The sequence below is a fragment of the Corvus brachyrhynchos genome, unplaced genomic scaffold, assembly GCF_000691975.1.
Source record: "Corvus brachyrhynchos isolate BGI_N302 unplaced genomic scaffold, ASM69197v1 scaffold1097, whole genome shotgun sequence".
NCBI lineage: Eukaryota > Metazoa > Chordata > Aves > Passeriformes > Corvidae > Corvus > Corvus brachyrhynchos.
Genome location: NW_008239003.1, coordinates 175403 through 189961, shown reverse-complemented (window position 1 = coordinate 189961; position 14559 = coordinate 175403). Strand labels below are relative to the sequence as shown.

General features: G+C 40.7%; 1 protein-coding gene across 1 annotated transcript in view; it reads right to left on the bottom strand.

The window, feature by feature from the left end:
* The window catches only part of MSH3 (mutS homolog 3), a gene marked incomplete at its 5' end in the record, with an annotated part of 87898 nt that overhangs the window by 46926 nt on the left and 26413 nt on the right, over nucleotides 1-14559 (bottom strand). Inside the window, 4 exons of the mRNA XM_017739005.1 lie at nucleotides 1761-1870; nucleotides 2447-2531; nucleotides 8895-9009; nucleotides 10782-10894. Of these exons, the coding sequence (XP_017594494.1) occupies nucleotides 1761-1870; nucleotides 2447-2531; nucleotides 8895-9009; nucleotides 10782-10894 (423 nt within the window). The remainder of the gene's footprint in view (nucleotides 1-1760; nucleotides 1871-2446; nucleotides 2532-8894; nucleotides 9010-10781; nucleotides 10895-14559) is intronic.

Below are 14559 nucleotides of genomic sequence, written 5' to 3'. Positions count from 1 at the left end.
TTACTGGGAACAATATTGCCAGATGCCTGATGCACTAACTATCCGAAATTACAACTTGAGAGTACAAAAGGGAGAAGTACACAGAGCAAAATAGCTTTTTCTGCTTCAAGTAGTACTGAGGAGCACCATCATCTCCAGCCACAGAAGCCTGAAAATGCCAAGCATCCCTCTCTAGAAGTGAGAAGGAGCAGAGGAGTAAGAGAAGGAAACAGAACTACGAGCCTGTAAAGTTCTGCACTTAGAGAAGGGAGAGTTTAAACTAAACATATTGGTTAACAAAGAGGGCCTGAAGTCCCCAGGGAAGCAGTTTGCAGTCTGCTCCATCTCCCTGTGGAGCGGTGCTTGAGCTGCTGACCTACAGGCGTGGTCACTCGGAAGCAGCGCGGCCGGAGAGGTCTGGGAGAAGCCCGAGCCGCGTCCTGCCCGGGGCCATCCTCAGTGCTCTGGCTCCCTCCGCTGACAACTGCACACACAAACCCAGCAGGCCGCCACGGCAGGAAGAGAAATAAACTGATTTATTTCCGTCTATTCCTGCAAAGTGGCAGCGGAATTCTACCTAAATGCTTTTCAGGTGAATGCAATGCTCTGACTGACCTCCATGCTGCTTAGGATGGTCACATCAAAAGCCTTTGCAAGTGGGTAAGATACATGAAAGCTGTTATCAGAAGAATCAAAAAACAAGAGGCCCACTGAAATTAACTTATTACAAAAAGGCTAATAAGAAAATTAAGTAGTGATGCCTCAGAAGTACAATGCTTTAACATACTAGATTTGGTCAAGGAAAAATAGATGCTTCTGAAGACACATTTGTAAATTACCAGCAACAGCAAGATGCTAAAACACTGGTATACCTCACCATTTAAACCTGTCAAAAAGCAATAAACACTAAAACTGCTTAATATATTTTCAGAAGTAAAACAGAGGGGAACGATACTGTGGATAACCAAGTCAAAAGACCTGCTGTATGCTACAACTGAAGGGAAGAAAGTGACAACTTCAATGAACTCTACATTAACAATCCTCAGGAAACACACACCCAAATGAATGGATCCAAAAACTCAACATGTAGGCAAATGCAGCCCACGGACTCAATACTACTGTTTACCTCACATTCAAGCACAACACTCAAATTGGGTCAGCAAAGAGAAATCAGAAAAGATGGAGCCCATTTCAAAACCGAGACAAGTGAAAACCAGCGTAGCACTGCTGCAAAATACATCACTTCTAAAGCACTGATAAATAAATCAAGCACAGGTCAAAATACAGGAGTGGCCAAACCATCATCACATTTCAGGATTAATAAAAAAGGAACTCTCTCCTGGTGCAATACATGTATGCAGAGGGATAACAAAAACATCCATGGCTGCTTTAGAAGAAATTAGACACATTAGGGATGTAAATGCTTGTGAAGCAAGGAAGACATCCAACATTAATGGGCAAGTTCAGGAATAAAAGAACCTGCAGTCCCAGGTGATCCTCATTAACTGTTTAAAAAAGGATACAGAATTAGAATGGTGCCCAATCTGACTTCTGCGAAGCAATTTCTAACTTGGTCCAAACCCACTAGTAATTATCCATGCCAAGAAAGAGTGGTTTAACTCCTTCAAACCTAAATATAACACCCACAACTTCTACTGTGTCACTTCCTGTGCAAACTCTGCTGTGGATCTCAGGTCTTCTGGACAAACAAAATTCATTGGGCATACTCACTATCACAACTATAAAACACAGATTTAGCCCAGGATAAGGAACCATCTCACCTGGATTTCAGAAGGGGCTGGGTTACCCATTTCTTCAGTCTTCGACGTCCAAAGGAAGTTTTAGTATGATCCAAGACCCAGAGTAGGCTTCCTTTAGTTTTCATGTCAGTCTAAAATAATGAAAATAGCTTAATTATTTTTAACTGAGCAGTCGGTTTTGCAGTGAAGGATCTTCACGTTATTCAAAACATTGTGTTTAGGTTTTAAGATATGGCAACTGTACATTCATTATCAACCTCATTCATCAACAATGCCTTACATCAGCTACCTCCAGGAGGCATAAGATATTTAAGTATGTTTTTCCTTTAGCTAGACAATAGCTTTTACAAATTGACCAGAATGAATTAAACAGTTAAAATAAGTCTGTGCATAAAGCTCTGAGCAGGAGCACTAAAACAAACCCTACTGCAGACATCACTCAACTGCAGTTGCTGAAGAAATTAAATTTTAGGAAAGTTCTTTGTTAGTCAAAGTGCAGCAATGTTCCTAACTCACAGTAAAAGCCAGACCAGATTAACTACTTTTATGCTTCTGAAAATGTTATCTTCCTTCAGTCTGATCCCATTTAAAATAATTTAAGACTTATGGGCCAGATTTGCAAATCTGATGAGCTTCACTGGGAAAAATATGTCCAACAGCTGTGAAAATCTCAGCATTTACTAAGAAAGCATTACATTTGTCCTTACCTGATTCTGTAAAATTTCAAGATTTTTCATTGTTGTCCCATTAATTGTCATGTATTCAGTTTCACTAGACAACCGTTTGAAATTGCTGGGGAGAGGAATTTCAGATGTTATATCTTAAATTTGGGCACAGGCAGAACACTGAAGCACTGTCAGGTTTCTCACATTAGAGAACTCAACAGTTATGCAAACAAATTTTAAAAAGTCAAGTAGGAAATTAAAATCTGTTCAAATAAATAAAGGAACTGAACACTAATAACTTCTTTTAACTTTCTGCTTGGGAAAATAAAGTTTCAGACTCACTTCCCCATTTCCTACAATGACTCTGACAAAGCTCAGAACAAAATCCAGCCCTCCTGTTATCTAACCCTTTTCCACTAAATGGTTACTTTATTCAGTTTACAATTTAGCAAGGATAGGACTAACAATTAATACTTTAAGAGTGGAACAGACTTTTAACACAAATCATCCTCAAAACATCATATTAAAATACATATTCATATTTTTTATCACTACTGAAAATTTAAACAGGCTGCAAGTGCAACTATGTAGGAAAACAGAAATAGGGGAGATTGAAACGATTTGATTTTGTTTTAATTATGTAATAACCATGACCAAAATTACTTGACTTTTGATACTCCTTCACAGAACCGGATGAGACCAACCCAAAGGTTGTGTTGCTTTATTTAATAAAATAATGGTATTAGGTGTGCAATCACATTAGACATAAAAATCATTTCAGCCTCAGACACACACATAGTAGTCAGGACCACGAAGTGCAATACCCTCACTAAATGCTTCTGACAAATCAAGTCATGATTGTCTGGGTTAATCATCCTGCTGACTGCCCTCTGCACAGAATCTAGGACACTCTTTGCTGGCTTAGACTAAGCAGAACCATTTGCTGGGCAATATTTAAAACTGTTTTCTTCACTTTCCACCATTTTTTTTTCAGTGCATTGAATTTTAAACCCGCTGGAAAAGTACTTGAATTCTCAACCTTTTCTGTTAGGCACACACAGCTGCATTGCTGCTACACTAAAAACAAGAACAGCACCAAAACTTTCAGAAATATGAAATATTCAAAGACTAATCTTATATATTTATGTTGTATGCAGGTGCTTGGGCCTGCTACCAATTTTTTTCCTAAATAATGGGTCAAATTAGAAGTATTTTCCACAGAATTGTAAAAAAAGCAGATTCTACTGAGGGCCCTCAAGAAGTTTAATGACAGCTTGGAAGTACAGCTGACTCAGAACCGTACCCATAGTCATAATTATTCTGCTTTGTGTGCTATTTCAGAAACCAACGAAGTTGACCAGCAAAAGAAAACACTGGAAGCAAAACCAGCAACACTTTCCAAATTACACAATATTGTAAGCAACAAAACAATACTTCCTTTATTATCTTCAGTCACAACTGCTGATGCTGGCAAAAATTAATTAGGAATGATTTCTGCCTGACTCCCACTCCCTGCATAAAACAACAAGTACCATCTGGTGTTCCAAAAGCACCTTTCTACATCCAGGACTGACTGCAGTTTCCCTATTTGGCACTGCTCAAGCCTTTGGTCTCTTAAACCCAGCTGGGTGTTCCTTCCACCTCCTCTCAAAAGCCAAAGGGTGCTCCTGGGTCTTCCTGTCCCATCAGAGTTTCAGGATTGTGGATTTTACTGGCTCTGGTGCTCCCCCACCTCTCCTGGCTTCAGAGCACAGGACACACCCTGTTCACAGCAGGGCTGCCCAGGAGTGTCTGAAGACAACTCACTCTGTTCCACCACACAGTGGATTTACTCTACTTTCACAGTGTATTTACTTTTCTTTGACAGTGTATTTGCTGTTCTCTCACAGTATATTTACAGTTCTTTCAGATCAGATAAGATGAAGTTGTTTTCATAGCATAAATTATGTGTGTCTTACATTACCCAGGTGTTTTCTTTATCTGAGTTACTTCATCCTGCTATTAATCTTGGTAATTGAGAGTTTAGAGTATATGAGTAACAGTCAAGATCAACTGCAGGATATGCCCAACCAACAATTCCACATGTCACAGAACATGTTTTGCTTCCACCCACTCATCTTCCTTCAGCCTGGGATCAGCACTTGACAAAAATGTGAAAAAAACCCATGTTCTTTATAAGGTATTTAGAGACCACACGGCAGAAGAAGGTTGTAAGTACCTATTAAGTCAGGGCTGGTTTTGCAGCAAAGGCCTCAGCATGATCCTTGTGTGAAATGCTAATGTGGTGCTATCAGCCCTCTCCTGCACTGCTGAAAGTGACCTTTCAGAAATCATTTTGACAGGATCACAAGGCCACAACTCCTCCTGTAGGTGACACTGTGACCCCAGTTTCAAAGAACTGACGTGCAACAGTCTCAAGTACTCAAACAGCACAAAACCCAAGTAATAGAAACAGCTGGCAAGTCCATAACAGAGGAGTGTGGCAAGGCAGGGTCACATCAGCTCTGGGCTCAGAGAAAGGGAATTAGCTTCTAGGAAGCTTTAGGAATCTTATAGGGACTACTCATGAGAATGAGGTTCCTACTCATAAAATTACTTTTTCGGAGTAGGACCACACGATGATGAGTATGAAAAGGTTACTGCTCTGCCTCAGGACAGCAAAGTACATCCTCAGACTTCAATCATTATGTGTTATTGGAGAAACTGGATCATCTTTGTCATTTTTTCAGTACTTAAGGGGGTTTATAAAAAAGAGTGAGAGCAACTTTCTACACAGGCGGTTACGACAAGAGGGAACAGCTTTAAACTAAGACAGGAGAGATTTCGTTTTATGAAGGAATTGTTCCCTGGCAGGGTGGGCAGGCCCTGGCACAGGGTGCCCAGAGCAGCTGGGGCTGCCCCTGGATCCCGGGAGTGTCCAAGGCCAGGCTGGACACTGGGGCTGGGAGCAGCCTGGGACAGTGGGAGGTGTCCCTGCCCTTGGCAGGGGTGGCTCTGGATGGGATTTAAAGTCCCTTCTGATCCAAACCAGTCTGTGATTCTGGTATTTTGCCACTCAAGAAACTTGCAGCGAATGGTGGTTTTAATGCTGTATTCATTATTTTCTCCACAGGTGATAATAAATATAATTTCATACTCAGTATTTCAGCCTAAGTGAATGCACGTTATTTAGATAGGGAATTTTCAACTACTTTCCTTTTCCAAATCTCTAACGCTTCTGAGTGAAGCTGCAAGGCACCCTGAAAGCAACAGAATTTCTTTGCTCAATTACCTTTTACAGACCTCTAGAGATGCTGTCTTTTAGATCCCTAGGGCTGAATAAACCACAGAATGAACTTACACAGCCAAGAAATGCAGGAATCCCTAAAAGCTTTAAGAAGTAAAAACAAGTCCCTCCATTTGTCAGGAGCATTAGTTTTCTTTATGTTTTCTTTAGGTTTCATACCAAAGACATTTACCACAATCTGTGTAGCAAAGGATGTCAAGCCCAGACTCTAATTAACCAGGTTTAAAGTCATTAGTGAGTATTTCCACAGGGCTAGAACTTCTGACCTGAATCCCTTTTTGTTTTGTGTATTATTTCCTGCATTTCTTTAAGTTCACCTATCTACAAAGTCTCTCTCTTCCATATCCAACATGCTGGAAAACACAGAGGTAAAACTGAAACACACCAAGACACATTTCCTCAGCAACTGCTATGCAAATAATGATTTTTCAAACAAAACTGGGTACTCGAATCTGCTTGAAAACCTCTCCTAGATGTGTACCAACTTCTTGACAAAAGCCTTTAATAAAGGTCTTTCCGTACGTAAAGGTATTAGAACACATTGATTCACAAAAACTTGTGCCATTCATTATTAAATCTATTTTTACTTGCTGCTGGAACTCTAAAGCACCCTAGCCATACCTTGGAGTCCTGCAGTGGTAGAAATCTTTATTTCTGTGCAATATTTTCATGTTTTTAGGATCTTAAAAGTAGATTTTAAAGCTTCATCTACATATTAGAGCAAAACCTGCTTCCCCCCACCAATGAGGATTCCTTGATTTATATGGTATTTCATTACTCTTCCTACTAAACTGAAATGGAACTTGTTTCCAGTTGGGAGAAAAGTGTTTGTCCAAAGATGGTACAGAGGTGCAATGAATTTTTCTGTCATTCTTCCTATCAAACAGGTCTTCTTCATCCAGCTCTGTGACACATTAACAGACTGAAAACTACCTCACAGCTCCATCCTCATACTCATCTGTACATGCTCACTGACCTGAATTCTTCCAGGAATTTTAAGTTACTTGACACTGCAATGGAAGTTCTTTCTCTTCTATTTCCTAATTCAGGAGATTCATGAGCCTGACATAATTTGCTTAAAAGTCTTTCAGTTTTCAGTATTTAGATAGCATTTCACTGGCATTAGGAAAATATTGAAGTTGAGTTTGCCTCAATATTTGGCTCACTTTGTTGATCCCCATGACACACTACAAACAGCAAGTGGAACTCAATACTGGGTAGTTGGAGCATAAAGGCTTTAGAAATAAACAACAGCAGGATCCAAGCTCCCGACCACAAGTTATCTCAAAAAATGTTATTTTATTTCTTCACAGAACATCACCAAAATATTAAATATTTCTTTGCCTTTTCACTCAGATGCTCACACATTACCCAGAAATCCATTAGAGCAACCTTCAGCAGGCAAATGTCAATGCCAAGATTTAGTTTTCCTTCCCAGTCTATAATGCACTTGATTTTAGGATGCAGCTGTTACAAATGTGACTGACTGCTGCTACATAAGCCTCCACATAATTACATTTGTCCTCTGCTACTGAATTACTTCTACATAAAAGATGGATTTCACATTTTCTCCAGCTGAAAGAACATTCACCTCCCGTGTGATTGCACACAGGGCATTGTGACAGCAGTGACCCACGAGCTGACCACGAAATGGCATTTTCTTGGAACTCATTTTCTTCCTCAGAAACTCTACAAGATTTCTCCACCTATGCCAGCATATTAAAATAAATAAATAAATAACAAAAAAAGGCAGTCAAAGAGGATAATCAGGCACACCACAGGGCTGGAACACACAGATCAGCACACCCCTTGAGGGATCAGCAGGGGAGATGCCACAGGAATTCTCTCCTCATTCGGTCTGTACGCACATCAAACTTTTTGTTAACATTTAAATACAGCTTGGAAAGAAGAGCAACCTAAGGAAAAAAATCCATCCCAAAATTCAGAACACATGTATAATTCCCAAATGTTTTAGTGGACACCTGAAAAAGTGTTTAAAAAGTGTTTAAAGCTGCCACCAGCAGTGGATTTTTTAAATGCAGCTGGTAATCTAAACTGGCAATGTAGGCAGCCCTTCAAAATTAGGCTTCAAACTCTCAGAATCTCATACCACATGTGAATGGTCTACAAATGACATGACATATTTCTAAGTTTCCAGTCTGCAGCCAGACTGACTTTATGAAATCCTGCCTACTTATAGGACAGAGGAATACTGAGACAACTGGGAGAATATTTTACAGAGGATCCACGACAGATAAAGCTGTTTTATTTAATAGGCCTCAATGATATCTTCAAAGCTAAGCCAGGTAGGACAGCAATGTTTTATACTTGTGCAGAACAGGATAAGAGAAGCTTTAGCAGCGACACCTTTCCATTTTCATTTGATTCCACCTGCATAACCCTGTCACAAATCTTGAGTACTCATCTGAGCATATCTAATAAACCCAAGTGTTGGGATTACTTAAGAGGTGACAAGATTATATCCATGTCTGTGTGGTTTTGCAGTAACTTTGCACAAATGGTGGTGGTCTAGCGACAGTTTTTGTCGTGATCCTTCTCCCCGCTCCTACTTACCACTGAGTCCAGCCAAGGGATTTTCCAGAAAGCCAGGATGCATTAAATGCCTGTTTTCTTTAAAACTGATACCTAGATTCAACATCTCAAGCAGATCTGCTGAGTACTGCCTGAGCATTACAACATGCTAGTTTATACCTGCCTCCAGAGCTTTAGAAAGGAAACATTATTTACACACTGCTGGCAAACTGCAATGACATCTGCAAAGCTAAGTTGCAACAGCAATTTATTTTTTTTTAAAGCTGCCCAAAAAAGCCCTACATTTTGGTTACACAGTAAAACTGAGGTTGAGATGTGACAGCTGATAAAACATGCTTTAAAGTTTTCTCCCTGGTATCTACCAGTTTTTGCACCTTGTTTGTTCTCAGTAACACTTGGCAGCAGTACATGCTCATTCACATCACTAACAGTAATGTCTACACAAACATACTTCATAAAGATTTTCATGAAACACCACTCAAAGAAACCACTTGATTCTTTCAGTTCTGATTAGGAAATCACATGTAAGGTGTAATTTTTACAAAGACTATGTTTATCACTAGCAGGTTTTTCATTACAATCAGGGACATTGTCTGCTAAAACTTGCAAGAAGTGGTGCTTTGAATTGGAAGTTTATATAAGGCAACTTACCTTGGATTGTAAAGCATCTTTTCCAAATTAAATTCTTTGAGATATGCAATTACTGCTGCCAGAGAGCAAATAACAGGCTTATCCAAGCTTAGTATTACAGATAGTTTTTGAGGACCTAAAAAAAAAATTCTTCTTGTTAAATGCTTACATTCTGGTTAACTCACTGTCTGCTACTAATATATTGTAGAAAAAGCATAATCTGCTTTTCAATTTATTCTGATAGAAATCTGTGATGTATGTAAAGTGCTTTATGAGATCTGTAAACCAACTCAGACCAAGGCTCCAAAATAACACTTATGGTTCCAAATAATGCAGAACATTGCCACAGTGTAAACATTATGAAACAGAAAACATTTGACTCCATGGGTTTTTCTTCATAAAAATGACTAACTGTTGGCATAACAAACTTCTAAAGATACAAACTAAGAATGGAATTCTGACATCTCCATTTCTGTGCACAGTGCTCTGCTACAGTGCCTCTTCCAGCTGCAACAACACAATAACTCACTCCACAATACCACAACATAAACTGGCATTTTTAAAAACCCACACAGTTCAGGTTTTTTTGGGGATGTCCTCCTGTTCTCAGAGAACACATACAAGAACTTTAGAACTTAGTAACAAGAATGTTACTCCTATCTTCAAAGGGACAAGAAGGAGGACCCAGGAAATGCCCAGCCAGGCACCTCCATCCCTGGAAAGGTGAAGGGACAGGTGGCTCTGGAGGTCATCACTAAGCATGCAGAAGGAAAGGTCATCAGGAGTGGCCAGCAGGGATTCACCAAGGGGACACTGTGCTTGAGAGAGCTAGGCAGAGAGAAACCTAATGAAGTTCAACAAGGGCAAGTACAGGTCCTGCACCAGGGGAGGAATAACCCCAAGTACCAGAACAGATTGGGAATGACCTACAAGAGACCAGCTCTGTGGAGAAGGACATGGGGGTACTGGTGAATGACAAGTTCACTGTGAGCTGACAGAGTGCCCCTAGGGGCCAGGAGGGCCAGTGGGATCCTGGAGTGCATCAGGAAGAGTACAGCCAACAGGTCAGGGAGGGGATCCTGCCCCTCTGGCCTGGCCAGGTGAGGCTACATCTGGAATGCTGTGTTCAGTTCTGGGCTCCATACTTCCAGAAAGACAATGAGTTGCTGTAGAGGGTCCAGCAGAGGACATAAAGATGGTAAGAGGCTGGAGCATCTCTTATGAGGAGAGACTGGGAGCTGAGCCTGTTTAGTCTAAAGAAGAGAAGACTTAGAGGGGATCTCGTCAATCCATAGAAATACCTCAAAGGGTTGTCAAAGGATGGTGCCAGACTCTCTTCAATGGTGTCCTGTGACAGGATGGGGAGCAGTGGCCATAAAATAAACCACACCAAGTTCCACCCCAGCAGGAGGAAGAGCTTCTGTCCAAGGAGGGGCAGAGCCCTGGAACAGCTGCCCAGGGAGGGCCTGGAGTGTCCCTCTCTGGAGACATCCCAAACCCACCAGACAAAGGTTCCAGGGGACCCTGGCTGGGGTTGAGGGCTTGGGCTGGATGATCTCCAGAGAACTATTTCAGCCCTAGATATCCTGGGATTCTGTGAACTTGAAGAAACATTTCAGATGCTGAGTAATCCCCCTCAGCTGCTATATATCTTCAAATTTAAAACTGTCTAAACACACACCTTCAAGTTACGAAAAAAAGTAATGGTTGGCCTGTATTCATTTCTATTTAAATAACGTTCATTTTCCTCCAAGCTCAAAATAAAATCCCACTGTGCAAAAATTAAGCAGAGGTGGCCAAAAGCCTGCACGGATGTAAAGGCTAATAGGATGCATGATTCAAAGATATTTGGAATAAAAGACCTGTAATGTCAGGCACTTCTTTTGCATAAAAATCTGAATTACATACCTGTAGTACCAGGCACTTCTTTCGCATAGAAGTCAGTAACCCTCTGGAAAGCATGGCTGTACTCAAAATTGAGGTTTTCCATCCTTTCTATCCTAATTCTGTCATCCTGTAACCTGCAAAGAAAAAATATTTGACATTCAGTTTTTTATGCTCCCTCCATGAAGAACACTGAAGGAGGTTGCAAAGGTGCACTTTCCTTTGTCTTTGTTTTGTTAACAATTGAACGGGTAAAGAATGAAGAGATGAGCTATTAAAGTGGGTTGAGAACATTTCCAAGTGTGGTGTGTTTTTTTAAGTGTTTCTTCCAACCTCTGTAAAAGTGCAAACAAAGCAAACCCAAACAGCAGCAAGCCCACCCAAAAGAGACTGCAAGACGTGGTCTAGCACACCTGCAAGGTAGAGCAAACATGTCTTCACCAATCCTAACAAGTATTTGCCTTATCTCTTCTTAAAGGCTTCTGATGATCAAGCTATTCTCCTATGCTATCTGTCACCATATTTAATTATCCTTTGTCTTGGAAGACTTTGTTCCATGCTGTAGAACTGAAGGGCTGGATTTCTTTTAGGTTTTGTGCAGTCAAGCCAGCCAAGGATGTTATTACTGATAACCCACTCCTGCCAGCGTATCAGCAGTTCCTCCCAGTTTAACAGCAGCAGCAAACACAGCAAACTGTACAAGATGCAGCATTTCTACACTGGCTGCTTTTCCTAACGGGCTGCTGAAATTAAGACTGGATGCTGCTTTACCATTTCAATTTGCACAGCTGTTTATAAGTATTAAACAGATATGCTGGTTAAAAAAGCACAAGAAGAACACAGGGTGCCTCTGCCACCCTGGAGCACAGTTACACAGCTACAGCATGAACCAGGGGCCAGGAGAAAGCTCCAGGAAAAAGACACACACAAAACCTACTCAGCCTCAGTGTTTTCACTCTCAAACCCCCACGGGATGTGAATTAACCAAGTGCTTTGAGAAGCCTGGAATTACACCAGTGAGAGGGGCTGTGTAGCTATTACAGCATGGAGGTTAATCAATACCCTTTTTGCAGGGCTTTTCAGCTTCACAGGAAAAAACAGATTTTCTGCCTTACATTCAACATACTCCCACCTGAACGGAACAACATATCTCTCGGGCCCAGCTCTTAAAAATGAGAGTTAATTTCCATAACCTGTGTCAAACTAACCAGGACATGCTCAGTGATCTTCTCCCTGCCTTCGTTTTACCTGACTGATCCAATTAATTTTCCAGTCTTTATACTCTCTGGGAGTCCCCTCTCCCCAGCCCTTCTCAGAATGAGCAACCATTCTTAAAGCAAAGGAAAATACCAACACCAAGCAGCTGTTTTCTTCCTTGCCTTTTTGCACTCGCTCCAACCCTCACCAATCATCTGCTTTACCACATTTCAGCCCTTTTGCTGAATTAGCACGTGCTTCACTGCAGCCTTGTGCAAAAACATCCCTTCAGCACTACACTGCTCGTGATGTGATGTATGGTACCTGGAGGTCAGCAGAACACAACAAACCTTTGAGTCAGCCCTAAAAGACAGAAGGGCCCTTCTGCTGACCATGTGTAAGGACTTAGAGAAATATTTTTAAACAAGATTTTATTTTTAATTTCTACCTCTTTATGTTTTCATAGGAATGGCTACAGAAAAGCAAGGCTTAACAAGGTCTGCAGAGCTAATTCTTAGAATGAAAAGTCAAAAACGAAGGCTTTGGGGTGTATTTCACTGGATGGTTCATGCCACACCTGCTTGTTTTCTTAAGTTTAAACATCAATTGGTGTTGTTTTCCTTAATGTATTTGTGATTTTATTCCCTTTTATAACCAAATTTATCCAACTCCTGAGCATAAACTCTGGAATATGATAGTTACAATCAATACAGGTTGAGGAACTTCTTACAGTATTTTTCTTTGTCAGCTCTATGAATGGGAAACATTTAAAATTATTCATTAATTTAAAATTATTAACTCAGTGATCTGCAAAGATCTTCAAATATTTTAATATTTGTATTCTAGATACAGCAACATCAAATATATGTATGACATTCTGACTATCAGAGAGTATGCACCTGATATTCTAGATAAAGTAAAAAATGGGAAGCTACAGATTCCATGTGTGGAAAAAACTAAACTATTATCAAGATGTATAAAAACAAAGCTTGCAGCAGCAGGTTTTCATGTGTGTCCTTTGTGCAGCAAGATGATCACCCGAAGGCCATCTTCCTGATTACAGGCAGGCTGATATGTCGATGTTTATTTTATCTCTCCAGCCACCAATGCCTATTTAAATCACAAGTCAATTTGCCATCAACTTCTGTAAACATCAGTCTTGTCAGAGCCTCCAAATGAGCTGCAGTTCAACTCATCTCGTGCTTCCCTGATACCCTCCCAGCTCCCTGAAAACAAGCCATGCTCTCAGTCCCTAGCATGACAAGGCTCCTCAGAGATCAACTCAACCTCTCAAGGGTCCCTCACCTCCCCTGCCCAGTCCTTCTGCACCTCCTGAACTGGACACTGAGTGACCAGGGAGCTTTGGGGGTTCCAGCTGCCAGCTGAGGGTACAGAAGAACCCGCAGTGCCCCTCATCAGAATCCCTGCTCCTCCCGCACGCTGGGATTTGATGCAGAGCTGTTCCTCCTCACAAGATGAGTACTAAAGTTGCTCAAGGAGATGACCATCACCCACAACCAAGGATCTGAAACCAGTGCAACCACAGACAGATGCATAAAGGATGGGATCCTAAAACATACAGTTACACACAGAGAGTAATCATGTAATAATGTAACATGCACATCCTAACCTACCCTGTTCTATGATTCTGTTACCAGAGGGACTAATCTATCAGTCACCCTGCTGACAAAGTGAAAAAGGACCAGCACTGCTGCGTTTATTTCCTCTATTTATCTGACAATCCAATGCATCCACTTAAAATTCATTGTTTACCAAGTGCATAGGGAAAATAATTAAAAGAGATCTCTCTTTTTGGATGGGTAAGTCTCTTAAGAAAAACATTTATAAAAATGCTAGAAGCTAAAAGAAAACAACACAAATAAAACTAATTTACTGAAACTGACTCAAGATATCTAAAACATAATAAAATCTTTTATTGAGAATGAGCTTGCTTTAAGCAGGAGAGCTAACTGCAGTTTGCTGAATAAAGCAGGAATCACTTCACTGCTGCTCTACAATTCACAATAAACAGGCATAACGTGAATAAAGACTCACTGCAAAACAGACACGTCCAAACTGAGTTTTCCTAAAGCTCAGGAAGTCCTCCTAAGGAAAACAAGTAACTGCAGAATTTTATCTTTCAGCTACTATCCTGCCATGCCCATTCTGCTTTAGGGCATTCAAATGCAGGGGGGCATGGACCAAAATTTCACTGTACAGCCCTGTATCACAACACAAGGACATCAATGATGCAGAATGTGGGAAGGTGTCTGCTCCTAAAATTTAGGATGCAATTTTTTTTCTGATGCTAAGCACAGATCCGTTAAGCACAAATAATTTATTTAAATTTTTCCTATACAATTTATTTAAACTGATCTTTTCTCTGCATTTCTCATAGTTTATTCTCCTGGGATGACCAGCCTGTCACTGCAGGGAAAAAATGCCAGCACTGCCCAGCAGGGCAAGGCAACCTGAATGCATTAGTCCCGTCAGAAACCCAAGCACATCGTGTCACCTTCCCTTACCAATATGCTTGGCAGAAATTGTATTTCCTTTACTTGTCACCACTGTGTTACCTTTGTTACCCAGCCACTCTTAGCTAGGG